Source organism: Pristis pectinata, chromosome 3, assembly GCF_009764475.1.
Source record: "Pristis pectinata isolate sPriPec2 chromosome 3, sPriPec2.1.pri, whole genome shotgun sequence".
Classification (NCBI taxonomy): Eukaryota; Metazoa; Chordata; class Chondrichthyes; order Rhinopristiformes; family Pristidae; genus Pristis; species Pristis pectinata.
The window spans coordinates 137,882,715-137,899,359 of record NC_067407.1 but is presented as its reverse complement, the minus strand read 5'-3'; the positions used below and the strand labels follow the sequence as shown (position 1 = coordinate 137,899,359).

At 41.6% G+C, this 16,645-nt stretch overlaps 1 protein-coding gene across 1 annotated transcript in view; it reads right to left on the bottom strand.

Annotated features, from left to right (window-relative positions):
- Positions 1-16,645, bottom strand: part of vta1 (vesicle (multivesicular body) trafficking 1) — a 213,190-nt gene that overhangs the window by 82,805 nt on the left and 113,740 nt on the right. Inside the window, 1 exon segment of the mRNA XM_052012390.1 lies at positions 12,021-12,096. Coding sequence (XP_051868350.1) covers positions 12,021-12,096 — 76 coding nt within the window.

Genomic DNA, 16,645 nt, shown 5'->3' with positions numbered 1-16,645 from the left:
CAAGAGGGAGGATATACTTCAGTTATTGATGGGGCATCGATGAAACCATACCTGGAGTACTGTGTACAGTGCTGGTCTCTTATTTAAGGAAGTAAATGCGTTCAGTAAAAATGCACTACACTAACGGGAGGGTTATGAGGAAATGTTCAACAAGTTAGGCTTACATCCACTGGAGTTTAAGAGCTGATGACTGAAATATACACCTCTGGAGGGGTCTTTTCAGGGTGAACAAAGAGAGGATGAATCTAGAACTGGTCACCCATTTAAGACTGAAATGAATATTTTTTTAAAATCTCAGAGTCGTGAATCTTTGGAATTCTCTTCCTCAAAGAATAGTGGAAGAATCGTTGAACATTTTGAAGACAAGTTCAGATATATTCTTGATAAGCAAGGGGGTAAACGTTATTGGGGTAGATGGGAATGCAGAAGTTAAGTTACACTTAAATCTTCTTGAATGGCCCAAATGTTATGGTCTGCAGAGTTAATACTTCATCAATTTAAAAGTTCCAGTGAAAGGTCATTGACCAGAGGTGTTACCTCTTAATCCGCTCTCAACAGAGCTGTCTGATCAACTGAGTATTTCCAACATTTTCTGTTTTATTGTCCACTTCTAGCTTTCACAGAGACTTGCTTTTATTCCCTCCTTCAAATCTGGCTGAATTGCTTACAATCTTGTATAAATTTGATGTCCTACTTTTGCTGTTTTTAATCAGAACCATTTAAAAAGTCCAGGCTTTTCAACGGCTGAAGGATGCCGGGACATTCACTCTTCTCTCCTCTTCCATCAGGCAGAAGATACAGGTGCCTGAGGGCACATACCACCAGACTTAAGGACAGCTTCTACACCACTGTGATAAGAGCATTGAACAGTTCCCTTATACAATGAGATAGACTATGACCACACGCTCTACCTTGTTGTGACCTTGCACCTTATTGCACTGGCACTTTCTCTGTAGCTGTGACACTTTACTCTGTACTGTTACCGTTTTTACCTGTAACTACATCAATGCACTTGTACTAACTCAATGTAACTGCACTGTTTAATGAATTGACCTGTAAGATCGGTTTGTAAGACAAGCTTTTCACTGTACCTCGGTACAAGTGACAATAATAAACCAATACCGATGCTTCTGCCACAATATAAAATTCCTGATTTTTCACAGAATGCTACCCTTGAATGAATGCTTCCATGAGCCTTGCTTCAGAACATGTGCTAGGAACCCAAGTGGAGTTCCAGTGCTGTTTCTAGCGAAGCATGGAGCTAGATTTGGATGAGACTTTAAATAGCAATGCTCTATACTTTCTCCTATGGTTAGATGGTATTAAAGATACAAGGACTGCCAAAAACACAACAGTCAGCTGTCACCTCATTGTTCTTCATAGATAGTGTGCAAATGACAACCTATCTTTTGCAAATTCAACAATGATTGTCAGCCATGGCTCAATGGAAATGTTCTTGACTCTTAGCCATAAAGTTGTCATATTGAATGGCTCCCTAGTACGATAAGATGGAACTTTGACCCCGTAAGCTTCCTCGTCATGGACCTTGCACCTTATTGTCTGCCTGCACTGCACTTTCTCTGTAACTGTAATGCTTTATTCTGCATTTTGTTTTCCCTTGTACTACCTCAATGCACTGATGTGGTGAAATGATCTGCATGGATGGCATGCAAAACAACGTTTTTCACTGTACTTTGGTACATGTACCAATTTATCTCATTTTTGAGATCTCTAAAAGATGACTGCGCACAGCTTTCTCTCCGGATTTCTGTTTAAAACTGTTGAAGAACCTGTGCAGAACACTGTTAATCTTGAGCGCAAAAAGATGCATTTCACTGTGTGTTTCGCTGTACATGTGACTAATAAAGATATCTTCTTATCTTAACAAAAACCTCTCTCTCAGCATGAATTTTCTACTATGTTTTTTAATCAACCCACAATAACATGGGGTTAGAGATGCTGATGGCACCATTAAGGTAGCTGTTACTTCAGTCCTGATTCTTCACGTACTTAACGTGTGGATTAATAACATTATGGAGGTTTGAATTCCTGCATCAAAGGCTTTCAACGACATCATTAAAACAATAATCTAAAAGTTCGCATTCCTTTGTGAAAATCAATTATCAAATAATGATCATGTTTCTTCAAAAACCAATATATGTCTGCAATAAAGCATTATCATGTAATGAAATGAGTTGAAAGGACACTCAGCCAGCTTTCCATTAAAGTGGTGACTGATGATATATTTGCAATTACAGAGTGTGTCCCAATGATCATACAAATGCTCATGACAATAATCAAATCACAAACGTGCACGGCACATGATAACATTTGCCTCCTGAGAAATGTTCTATTTCTGGTTCATTTTCTCCCAGCGGGCGATTCAATAGGCAGTGCATGCTTCAGCAATCCCAATATGGCAATAATGCTGCTGTTGAAATTAAAGTGCCTCAACCGGATATCAAAATTCAATGTGTGCTTATGGGCTATTGGTGGGGCACTTAATAGCCTTGCTCTGAGATGTTTCGTCATTCACCTCATAAACACTAGGCAAATCGATTCTACCATATTGTTTCCTCCAACTCCTTCTAAGGCTAAACATCTAATGTTCACTTAGTTACTTTGTTTTTTCCTTCCTGTCTACTCTTGTGCCCACAACGATTATTAATATAACAGCTGCTCACAGATAACAGGCAGTATGGGTTTATATTGGTAAAAGCAGAAGCTCTAGGATTGTGTAATCTACCACGAGCTCATGGGTACAGCTGCAGGGATCTTCACTGTCCAATTGGCTTCACGGTGGTTCCTTCAACAGCAAGGTCAGAGTTATTATGAAACAGGAAGTAGTTGTTCAGTTCTTTGTCCATGCCATAAGCTCTGTGCAGCAATCTAGTAATCCAGCATATAGATGCAATCACCAGTGCCTCTATTTTCTTTGAAGTTAAGGAGATTTGGCCGTGTAACCAAATACTCCAACAAACTTCTACAGACACACTGTTGAAAGTATCTTGAATGGTTGCATCATGGTTTGGTACTGCAGTTCCAACATACCTCACTGTACTTATGCATATGACAATAAACTCAGTTTAACTTGACTCTGCCTATTCCCAGGGCCCAGAAAGTTTCTATTTCATAAGTGGCTAACCAAGTTCTTTTTGAATTCATTGATCATCTCTGCTTCTAATCTGCTTGCAGACAGCATGTGCCAGTTCATTATCCCTCACTGTATAAAAATCCTCTTCCTCACATTATCCCTGTAACTCTTAACCCAAACCTCAGATCTGTATTTCCCAAGGGACAACAGCTAATGAGGATCACCCTAAACATTCAATCCCTCCACTAGTGGGGTATAGGGACCACGCTGTGTACCATCAATAAAATGCACTGTTGTTACTCACCTAGGCTTCTCAAACAACACCTCCCAAACCTGCAGCCTCCAACACCAAGAAAGAGTTAAGTGCAGCCGATACATGGGAATACAATATCCTGATTCGCCCATCCTTCACCATTATTGGGTTGAAAGCCTGGAACTCCATGTCCAACTGCTTTTGGGAGTACCTACACGAAAGAACTGCAGTGGTTCACGGTGGTGGCTCACCACCAATTTCTCAAGAATATTTAAGATGGACAATAAACATTGGCCATGTTAGCAGCACAGATCCCAAGAAATTAATTCATTTCTTGAATGATTAAATGAGAATATTCTCTCATCCTTGAGACAATTCAGATAAATCTCCTCTACACCCTCTGCAGAGCCTTAAAATGTGTTGAGCAAAACTGGATGCAATGCACTCATTCAACCCCAACCAGAACTTACCTTACCTGTTTTTATACCCAATACCTCTAGTCATGAAGCCAAGATCCCATATGTCTTGCTAGTTACTTCATCATTACGTTATCTTCATGGATTTTATCTTTGAAAATGGCAAGTTTCTCCACAAAAGCTCAGATGTTTTATTATTAATTCAAAGCTGTTGCATACTTAACAGTGCTTCATTTATAATTATAAGGGTTATAGACAGAGTTAATGTGAATAGACTCTTTCCACCTAGATTAGGAGAGATAAGTACAAGACAACATGGCTTTAAGGTGAAAGGGGAAAGGTTTAGGGGGAACTTCTTCACTCAAAGAGTGGTGGGAGTATGGAACGGGCTGCCATCTGATGTAGTAAATGCGGGCTCACTCTTGAGTTTTAAGAATAAATTGGATAGATACATGGACAGGAGTGGTCTGGAGGGTTATGGACTGGGTGCAGGTAAATGGGACTAGCGGGATAATGTTTTGGCACAGACTAGAAGGGCCGAATGGCCTGTTTTTTTTCTGTGCTGTAGTGTTCTACGGTTCTAACAAAATTTAGCCCTTTGTTTTGTTTTTCTTCAAATGCCAACAACAGAGGTTCAACATAGTTCCATCCTAAAACTGTGAATGGTTATGATTGGGTAACCGGAGACTTAACTTGCAGCGTGCTGTCCTGCTGCCTACTAGTACAAATCAAGTAGACACCCCTCTCGCCACATAATATAACTGGCTGTTATGGAGCACATTTGGGGAAATACAGGAACAAATCCATTTTTTTGGCATTCTACTCTGCAAAAAATATTACCCATGACTCAGCTGGCAGCAATCTTGCCTCTGAACCAGGTTGGTTGTAGGCTTCAGACTCACTACAGAGACCAGACATTTTAATTCAGAACTGGTGGGCAGCATGGCATTGATGTCATTGCCACCTTTGGTGAGACAAGTTTAACTGTGGAGCCTCGGGCATCTTTCGTGCTCTCCCCAAAAAAACACAAAAGATGTCAGGGGTAAGTCGGAGATGTCAGGGGTAAGTATTTTTACTCAGACAGTGGTGAGTGCGTGGAATGGGCTGCTGGAAATGGTGGTAGAGGCAGATATGATAGGGTCCTTCAAGAGACTGTTAGATAGGTACATGGAGCTGAGTAAAATAGAGGGCTATGGGTAAGCCTAGTAAGTTCTAGGGTAGGGACATGTTTGGCATAGCTTTGTGGGCCGAAGGGCCTGAATTGTGCTGTAGTTTTTCTATGTTTCTACGTTTCTATTATCAGCATTTATCACCACTGTCCTGGCCAATGTTTATCTTTCCAGAAAGAAAAAAAATTATCACATTATTGCTTGTAGTATTTGGTGTGGACAAATCAGCTAGTTTTCCCCACATTATGTTAGTGAATACACTTCAGATTTCATTGGCTGTTAAACATTTGTGGCTTGAGGTCCTGAAAGGAGCTATACAAATTCAAAATTCTTCAGAAGCTCCAGCCAACCCCTAGTCTCATACAAAACCAAAGAATTTCTAACAAATATTAGGTTAAATTTACAAAAAGATTCTTCATACCTATTAAATCAAGGTATGAGGAATCAATCAACAACATGTTGAACGTTTCTGTCAGTTGTAGATTCGTAGGTCTGCATCTCACAATAAGCAAAATGCCAAGTAGTCTAATCCAGCTGCACTCTCTTTACGTCCTACTTACAAAGTTAACCCTAGTCCCAAACTTCAGTCAAGTGCAATCTTATAAAGGTTAGAGCAGTCACACAATGAACTGAAGGAGGCCACCTGTCGTAGACTAATGTTGCACAGTGACCCTCTCACACAGATCCAATCTCAGATACTATTCCAACTGAAAAGACTACTGCTGCAGGAAAACACAACATAGGCTCCCTGCAAACAAAAACCTGCATTTATTTTTTTACATCTAATGAAACATTCCAAGTTACTGAATAATGAAATGAGGAACAGGAAAGATCATTCAGTCCCTTGAATCTGCTTCCCTAATCCCCAATGAACAAGAAACAGACTTCCATTATGTTCTCACAAACATAGCCCTTCACAGTCCATGAAATACTTTTCAGGTACAGTCACTGTGATAAGGCCACAGAGTCATTGAATCACTCAACATAGAAACAGGACCCTTCAGCCTATTGAGTCTGTCATAGAGTCATACAGTATGGAAACAGGCCCTTCGGCCCAACTCGTCCATGCCGACTGTCTTGCCCAGCGAGCTCGTCCCATCTGCCCGTGTTTGGCCAATATCCCGCTAATCCTCTCCTATCCATGTACTAATCTAGGTGGCTTTTAATGCTGCTAATGTGCCCCGCCTCAACCACTATTTCCGGCAGCTCATTCCAAGCATGCACCACCCTTTGCATGAAGAAGCTGCCCCTGATGTCCCTTTTAAATGTCTTGCCTCTGATCCTAAACCTATGCCCTCTTGTTTTTAGCGCCTCCTCCTTGGGAAAAAGACTACGTACTTGCACCCTGTCTGTGATTTTATATACCTCTATCAGGAAACCCCTCATCCCCTGCATTGACCATCAACCACAATTTACACTAAGCAACAAACAATCTACTGGAGGAACTCAGGAAGTTGAGCAGCATCTGTAGGGGGGAAGGAATATTCAATGTTTTGGGTTGAAACCCTGCATCAGGATCTATGTCACCATTTACACTAACCCCATTTTATTCTCCACACATTGCCATCACCATCCCTATCCACCAACACCCCCCCCCCCCACCCCCAGATTCTACCACATGCATACACTTGGGGAGATTTACAATGGACAATAAACCTACCAACCTGCACATAGTTGAAATGTAGAAGCTGGAGCATCTATGGAAACCTATGTGGTCACAGGGCGAATCTACTCTCTCTACACTCATGACTGTGTGGCTAGGCACGGCTCAATGCCATCTATAAATTTGCAGATGACACCACTGTTGTTGGCAGAATCTCAGATGACGATGAGGTGTACAGGAGTGAGATAGATCAGCTGGTTCAGTGGTGTCGAAACCACAACCTCACAATCAACATCAGCAAGACCAAGGAATTGATTGTGGACTTCAGGAAAGGTAAGTCAGGAGAACACACACCAGTCCTCATTGAGGGGTTAGCAGTGGAAATGGTGAGCAGCTTCAAGTTCGTGGGCAGCAACATCTCAAAAGAGGATCTATCTTGGGCCCAACACATTGATGCAATCACAAAGAATGCACATCAGCTGCTCTACTTCATTAGGAGTTTGAGGAGATTTGGTTTGTCACTAAAGACTTGCAAATTTCCACAGAAGTATGGTGGAGAGCATTCTGACTGTTGCATCACTGCTGCACTTAACTTTTTCTTGGTGTTGGAGGTTTGGGAGGTATTGTTAGGGAAGCCTAGGTGAGTAACAACAGTGCATTTTATTGATGGTACACAGCATGGTCTCTATACCCCACTGATGGAGGGATTGAAAGTCTAGGGTAGTTCCCATTAGCTGTCGGCCTTAGGAAATACTGATTTAGGGCTTGAGTTAAGAGTTACAGGGATAATGTGACGAAGAGCATTTTTACACACCGAGGAGTAATGAACTGAAGCATGCTGTCTGCAAGCATACTGGAAGCAGAGATGATCAATGAATTCAAAAAGAACTTGGTATGGAGGCTCCAATGCACAGGACCGCAAGAGGCTGCAGAGGGTTGTAGACTCAGCCAGCTCCATCGCGGGCACAACCCTCCCCACCATCGAGGACATCTTCAAGAGGTGGTGCCTTGAGAAGGCAGCATCCATCACAAAGGACCTTCACCATCCGGGACATGTGCTCTTCTCGTTACTACCATCAGGGAGGAGGTACAGGAGCCTGAAGACCCACACTCAACGATTGAGAAACAGCTTCTTCCCCTCCCATCAGATTTCTGAGCGGTCCATGAACACTACCTTGTTATTCCTCTTTTGCACTATTTATTTTTGTAACTAGAAGTAATTTTTACGTCTTGCACTGTACTGCTGCCGCAAAACAACAAAGTTCATGACATATGTCAGTGATAATAAACCTGATTCTGATTTCCACATGGACAGCACCAGAGGTCAGGATTGAACACAGGTCGCTGGTGTTGTGAGGTAGCAGCTTTACTAGCCACACCACTGTGCTGCACAACCGTGCTCTAGGGAACATAGCTGCAAACTTACAGCCATACATCAAGCTTCCATAAAGAGCGATGTGATAATGTTGGCCAGCCTTCTGCTAATTTTGTTTGAGGAATAAATTTCACCAGAACAATGAGAAAAATTTTCCAGTCCTTCATTAAATAGAACCTTTTAAATCTATTACATCTTCATTAAATAGAATCTTTTATATTTACTTGAAGAATAAGAGAGTGCAGATGCTGGAATCTGGAGGAAAGCACTGGAGGAACTCAATAGGTCAGGCAGCATTTATTCAGTACAGATGAAGGGTCTCGACCCAAAACACAACTATTTCCATCCATAGATGCTGCCTGACCTGCTGAGTTCCTCCAACACCTTTTGCATCCTAGTTTTGCATCTCAGCTGAAAGATGACACCTCTAATGCAGCTGCACTACACTACCGTGAAACACATGGTGAACAAACAGGTTATGTTACATCACATTGGAATAGCAGAGGAAAAATTGAATGAAGCTATAGTACCATAAATATTTGCCACGAAGAGGCACGACTATTTTGTACTAGTTCTTTGGTGTGAACAAATCAAAACTTTCTGCCCCCCACCCCATCTTTGTTATCCTATTTTGCCTTGCAGGAAACACTGGTTCCTCTCTCAACCATTGCCTGTGAAAAAACATTGGAATGTTAATAACTTGGCTCACGGAGTTGTAAGGTGATGGTCCTCGATTACTGACAGTTCAAATGAGGGGGATAGTCTTTTCAACCCACCATATCAAAAGTCTTCCACTAAATCTCCTCCCTTGTGGAAATAACTAAGACGTGGGAATACAGAAACAAAATTTAAACTATTCAGCACCATAACTGTGTCCTACCATGTTAGATTTGGTTGAACTGTATCTTAATTTCATCTACCTAGCTTAGTTCCAAAGCATGTAAAATGTTTGTTCTTGCACCATTTTAGTAATTAAATCACAAATTCAGCTAAGTTAATTCACAATAACAATTCTTAAAAAAAAATGCCTGCTCTTAACTCCTTCATTTAATCTTTTAGATATTCCTTGATATGATTCTTCGACTCCTAAAATAAACCTGTTCCTAAGGTGTACAAGATGATAAGAGGCATAGATCGAGTGGACAATCAGACACTTTTTCCCAGGGCGACAATGGCTAACACGAAGGGGCATAATTTTAAGGTGATTGGAGGAAGGTATAAGGGGGATGTCAGGGGTAAGTTTTTTATACAGAGAGTGGTGGGTGCGTGGAACGCACTGCCTGCAGAGGTTGTGGGGCAGGTACGTTAGGGACATTTAAGAGATTCTTAGATAGGCACATGAATGATAGAGAAATGGAGGGCTATGTGGGAGGGAAGGGTTAAACAGATCTTAGAGCAGGATAAAATGTCGGCACAACATCGTGGCCCGAAGGGCCTGAACTGTGCTGTAATGTTCTATGTTATGCCGTCTCATTCACCATTCTTCAATGTTTTTATTAAATCACTTCACAGGTTATAAATCTGTACTTTTTTGGCAGTCCCTTGGCACCGAGGATGACTTGCTTCGGTCCTGAGGTGGCTAATGAGGCCAGTGTGGGAACCACAAACTCTTCCACGGATGGGGTGGGAGCACGTGTAGTTCGTGAAGTGGTCCTGATACTCACATGCTCCTCCTCCACTTTGAGTACTCATTGGCCAGAGATTCCGAGGAGTGCCTGCTACAAAAGCCCAGGTCTCAGAAGCAAATGGGAGGGAAGGGATCACTACTGCTTGGTAATCAAATTTGGGTCTCAAGTTTTTCATCAAATTTAGCCCCGCACAGAAATCCATCTTTATCTTTCATTAGAGTCATAAAGTCGTAGAGTCATACAGCACAGAAACAGGCCCTTCAGCCCAAATGATCCATACCGACCATGATTCCTATCTAAGCTAGTCCCATATGCCCCGTGTTTGGCCCATATCCATCTAAACCTTTCCTATCCATGTACCTGTCCAAGTACCTTTTAAATGTCATTACTATACTTGCCTCAACTACTTCCTCTAGCAGCTCTTTACATATACTGACCACCCTCTGGGTGAAAAAGTTGCCCTTAGGCTCCCAATAAACCTCTCACCTTAAACCTACATCCTCTAGTTCTTAGTGTCCCAGTCCTTGGAAAAAGACTGTGCACATTGACCCTATTAATGTCCCTCATGATTTTTTACACACCCGTATAAGATCACCCCTCATTCTCCTACGATCCAATGAAAAAAGTCCCAACCTGCTCAACCTCTCTCCGTAACTCAGTCCTTTGAGTCCTGGCAACGTCCTTGTAAATCTCCTCTGCACTCTTTCAAGCTTAATGGCTTCTTATAGCAAGGAGACCAGAACTGAACACAACATTCCATTTGCTCCATGCCAACATGCAGGCTATAATATCAACCAAAAGGTGCACAATCTCTGAGGACCAGTTACAAATAAGCCTTCATCATTGCCCTAATTTCAATTTTTGGAAGTACTCATTAAGAATGGCAATCTGTTGGTCAAGAGGTCAAATGTGAAAGGATTCTGATGGGATAGGAATGAGAAATATTCACATTTACAGAAGACACAAAGACATACTAAAGTGCAAAGTTTAATAACAAATAGGTTTCCATGGATCAAGGGAGAGAACTGTGATTGCAATACAAGCAAATATGAAGTTATCTAGTTTGGACCCAAGAAGAATAGAACATATGTTAAATGGTGAATAGACAAAAGAAGTGGAGGTCCAAAAAAAATCTTACAACCAATGTGCATAAATCAAAGAGACATGAACAGTACAGAAAATAATCAAAAGACCAACAGAAAGCCAGGCATTTTATTGAGGGGAACAGCCTGCTTTAGCTATATAAAAAGCTCTGGACCTCACTTGAGTACTTTGAGGACATCTTATGAAGCAGAATATATTGGAAATGTAGACATCTACTGATATACTGAACTCCAAGATTTATATTAAAATAGATTCCATAAACTACAGTGTAGTTCTGGGGAAATTAGAAGGTTGAGTGGGGTGATTGACTTAGACCATAAGACAAAGGAGCAGAAGTCAGCCATTCAGCCCATCGAGTCTGCTCCACCATTCTATCATGAGCTGATCCATTCTCCCATTTAGACCCACTCCCCCGCCTTCTCACCATAACCTTTGATGCCCTGGCTACTCAGATACCTATCAATCTCTGCCTTAAATACACCCAATGACTTTGCCTCCACAGCCACCCATGGCAACAAAATGAAGTTTTTAAGGTAGTAAGGGGAACTGATACGGTGGAGAGAGAAGAAATATTGCTGCTGGTTGAAATGTTTAGGATTAGGGGACAGAGTTTAAAATCGGAACCAAGCCTTTCAGGAGTGAAGTTAGGAAATATTTCAATATGCAAAAGGTAATGGAAGTTTGGAGCACTCTGCCATAAATGGCAATTGACACCAGGCCAAGAGTTAATTTAAGATCCAATAGGTTTGTGTTAACCAAATGTATGAAGGGAAAAGGGAGAAGGTGGAGTTACGTCACATGATCTCACTCAAAGATGGAAAAAAACAATGCTCTAAATAGCTTTCTCTCATTAAGTTCTCATGACAATGGCAATTCTTTTGCAGCATCAATTAAAAGTCTTCTCTGCTTTGGACAATCCCCAGAAAGACCTCCACAAGTTTGTTGATGAGGCACCAGGAGAACTTGGCAAGACTGAAGATAATGGTTTCCTCCACAAAATTCCAAAAACAGTCTTGTCCCCATCCTTTCCGAACAAGAAATTTCAAGACCAATGAATAAAACCACAGTGATTAATCATTCAGTCATTTCAGTAAGGTCTCTGGGCCTTTGCTGTGTGTAAATTGGCTGAGGCAATTGCCCAGTTAACCATAGTGACTGCAATTTGAAAGTAATTAATTGACTATGAAACATATTGGAATGTCCTGAGAGCGTGAGGTTACATACATGCAACAATACACAAATTACTCTTCAAATATAAATGGGTTCTTGAGTTTAAGAATTAAACCTCATCCTTGTTAAGCATGGCACATTGTAATGTTAACAGAAATACAAGATTTAACCTTAAATGCAATCCTGGATAAATTATCTGAATACTTGCCTCTTCAGTGAGCTCCCCAAACACGGTAAGGACATCATATAACAGACTGGCAGTGTAGAACGATTTGATCATGTTTCTGTGGAAAACAAAGTACCATTTCAAACCATGCCAAGAACAGGCAGGATTAAACATCGAGTGACACTTCAGGCAATGGGTGTAAGCCACCTGTGTACAAACCCTCATTGTTATTGTTATGCTACTGATTATATGGCCAGACCCCAATTCTAAGTGGAGGCTCCTATACTAAAGCTTCTTCAATGTGCTCTTGGGATGATGCCAATCCCAATAAGAGAATGTCGCTACTGAGGTCAACAAGATGCAGCCACATAGAAAGGAGTAACATTTAAACAAGCTTATATAAATAAGCTAACATATAAATAATTAAGGGATGCAGGTTACTTCCCTGTTAGTATACTGCCAAACCAGAAGGTTAAAGAACTGGACTCGATTACAAGACAGTAAATCTAACTCAAAACATTCGACCTGTTCAGTGTTCAGCCTATCAAATGTCAAACCTCTCAATATCCTGGCTTTCTTTCAGACATTCCCTTTATATAACTGCTCTTATATTAGTGAAGTCCTGCAATCTGAACAAACGTATTTAGCTATTATGGCACAAAGGAAGCTGTAGAGCTGGGTACAATTACACTGTTCATTTGACATTTGGACAGGTACATGGATAGGAACAGTTTAGTGGGATATGGGCCAAACGCAGGCAAATGGGACTAGCTTGTGTAAGCATCTTGGTAAGCATGGATGAGTTGGGCCGAAGAACCTGTTTCCACATTGTATGACACTAAAGGCTATTCAGCCCATCTAGTCCATGCTGACCCAGCAGAGCAATCCTTTCAATCCCATTCCACTTCACCTTTTCCCTGCAGCCCTGTAATTTATTTACTTTCTCACATGCTCATCAACTCACCTTTCATTCTTTGGCCACTTATCTGCACCAGCAGTTAGTTACAGCAGCCAATTAAGCGACCAACATGATTTTGGGGTGTGAATGAAGCAAGAGCGCCTGGGGGAAATCCACACGGTCACGGGGAAAAGGTTCAGACTCGACATGGATAGAATCCGAGGTCAGCATTGAACCCAGGCCCATGGAGCTGTGAGGCAGCAGCACAAGCACGTGGAAAGTAAGACATGTCTGACATCTCATTGCCAGAACCCACAGTATAAAACCTGAAATTTTAGGGACCACTCTACATTGCTTTTAAAAATAAATTTATACTATCAAAGAATAAGATATTCCTCAATTTACAAATGTTCGATGTATAATTTATCACTATAAAGTCATTGACTCATTTAGGGTACAGGCTGTCGATTTTCCCTATAATTAAAAATGTGCTAATCTCACCCTATAAGGCATTGCATGCAGGCCTTCTACCCTCCTCATTCTGACTTTGAAGACATCGCAGTGCTCTGTTAATACCTAGCTGGATGTAATTAATAGCAGTGATAAAGCTGAGTGTTTGGTGGACATCTGGAGTTCATTAAGTCTGCAGTGTTGACCGACTGAACAACCCTTATCAATTTGGATGAAGTGCCTAAAACATTACCCAAGGTGCAGTGGATGTTAAGAAGGGCAGGGATGTTATCACGGAGAGAGTGGAAAAAGGTTTAAGCACGTGGTTTGAAGTTCAGAAGCAATGGAATGTGCCCCTAAGTTTGATGATGATCCAGGAAAAAGTGAGATGGTTATGCTAAGACTTGAAAGAACATGAGGAGGGTAAAAGATCTTCTGAAAGTATTAATATGATTAAGGACAGCAATGGCTGGTTTGAACATTTCAAGGAACATGCAACTCTGCATATTTATCTTGAGGGAAGAGTAAGCACGTGCAGATTCTGTGAGGGCAGAACATTTTCCGAAGCAGCTGGAGCAAGTGATCAGAGGAGATGGCGATCCTCCTAAACAAGTGTTTAATGTACATGAAATGAAGCTCCTTTGGAAGAGGATGTTCTGACATACAAGATCAACTCTCAGGGATGAAATAATTACTCCAGGCTTCACGACAGCCAAAGATCACCTTACTCTGTGGAGGCAATGCTGAGAATGACTGGAAGCTTAAGCCTTTTATTCAGGCACTCAATAGAAACCAATAGTTCTATTGGATATTCTAAAGTTACTGTTCTTGCTGCGTGGCACTATTCTTCTAAGATTACATTGCATCATTACTTCACTCATTCATTGAGCATATCATCTGACAAATAACTTGGGAAAACAAAGGTTTGCTTATCGTTGTCATTGTATCTGGAGATTGACTAGGAGCTTTGTCAGATGAAAGAATTGTCCAGATTTTCACTGACACCTTCTTTAAATTTCCTTCATAAGCCATCCAGGAACAATCACAGGAGGAACCCTCACGATTAGATGTTGCAAACTCCAAAGTCAAATCACTGTGATATAAACACCAGTGTTAACTCTCACCTCTCCCTTTGCCATCTTGAGGTGCAAAATGGGCAAGTGCAAGGTGTTGCAAATCCAGGTCGGACTTCACCATGAATGGCAGGGCCCTGGGGAGTGTTGTAGAAGGAACAGAGGGGCCTTGGAGTACAATACACAGTCCCTGAAAGTGGCCGAGTCACAGGTAGACAGGGTGGTAAAAAAGGCTTTTGGCACACTGGCCTTCATCATTCAGGGCACTGAGTATAGGAGGTCATGGTGCAGTTGTACAGGACGTTGGTGAGGCCGCACTTAGAGTATTGGTTCAGTTTTGGTCGTCCTGCTACAGGAAGGATGTTATTAAACTGGAAAGAGTGCAGTAAAATGCTGCCAAGACTTGAGGGACTGAGTTATAGGGAGAGGTTGGACAGGCTAGAACTTTACTCCTTAGAGCGCAGGAGACCGAGAATGATCTTCCACCACAGATAATAAAATCATGAGGGCACAGATAGGGTGAATGCACTCAGTCTTCCCTACTAACACCCCTCCCCGCCCCCCCCCCCCCCCCCCCCCCCCCCCCCCCCCCCCCCCCCCCCCCCCCCCCCCCCCCCCCCCCCCCCCCCCCCCCGCCCCACCACCACCCGAGAGTTGGGGAATCAAGAAGTAGAGGGCATAGGTTTAAGGTGAGCAGGAAAAGATTTAAGATGAACTTGAGGGGCAACTGATTTTTTTTACATAAAGGTAGGTACAATAACAACTTTTATAAGGTATTTGGACAGGGACATGGATTGGAAAAGTTTAGAATGTTATGGGCCAAATGCTGGTAAATGGAACCAGCTTGGATGGAGCACCATAGTCTGCATGGACCAGTCGGGTCGAAGGGCCTGTTTCTGTGCGGTATGACTCTAAAACCACCACTGAAGATATTAATGAGTGGGAGTGGCCAAATTGACCCCTCAAGCCTGCTTCACTATTTTAGCAAGCTCATGGTTGATCTGACTGCAACCTCAATTCCACATTCCTACCCACTCACATTCCCATACCCTCAACCTGTCTGAGAGAATATTCCACTTGCATTGGTCTTTGAGGATGAGAGTTCTGATGACTTTCAATGCTCAAAAGAAAAATTTCCACTGTATCACTGCTTAAATGGGCAAATGCTTATTTTGAGACAATGATCTCTCTCCCACAAGACAACAGGTCTGCTGTAAAGACATCTTGGGATACTATGGTTTACTTGGTGAGTACACGGCAAAGTTTTATTATTTCTTTTTATTGTTTTCATTTAAGATTTAATTGTTACAAAAATTATTTCAGATACTTTATGTATCTTGTGTTTTGGTTTTATTTGCTGAGATTATTGAGCTCAAGGACACAACCATAACTTTTATTTTGGAGCCAATGGGAAACGCCTCTTTTGTTTACAAATTTCCCAATGAAATCTTTTCCTGGAATGCAACCCAGGAAAGAAATGCAAAAATATGATAAAGTTGGATTTGCAGAAAAGACTTTCTCATCTATCAGTGGAAGAGGTTTGACGCATTTCATTAATCTACTCTTGAACACTCTGATTCACATTTTTACATGGAGTTGCTTGCCTTGTTTATTATGGCAGCAAAATGGAAGCAATATGGTTGTGATTTCCCCACCCAGATAGCTTGGTCATTTGCTGTCAAAAACTTTAGCAGTCTGTCATATCAGAAGACCATGCTCTCCATATTGAGCTACTGCCATTATAAACACTCACCAGTTTTGGCTGTCAAAGTCACAATGGCACAAAAGCAAGAAGGTCTTGGCTTGTCACCCTTCCATTCTCTTCTTCAGATGGACTCAACAGGCAATTTCATTTTTATAGCAGCAATGATGAACCCATAATCAAGAACTTTAAAACATCATTCATGGTCTGTGGTTGTGATTTATTGCCCATCCCTGGTTGCCTCAAACATGTGGCTATTTCAGGGAGGATTTAAGTGTCAAAGCTATGGGAATGGAACTAAGCATAGACCAGACAGGATAAGGGCAGTGGATTTCCTTCCCTGAGGGTTGAAAAAATTTGAAATGATGACGATATCATGAGAAATTTAGATAGGGTAAAAATGACGGAAGTTGGACTCATTACTGGATGATTAAAGTTTTAGGCGCACAGATTCAAAAGATACAAGGAGAATGTGTGGAAAACTATTTTAAGTAGAGATGGTTATCATCTGCTTGCAAGGAGGGTGGAAACATGAGTCAATTGG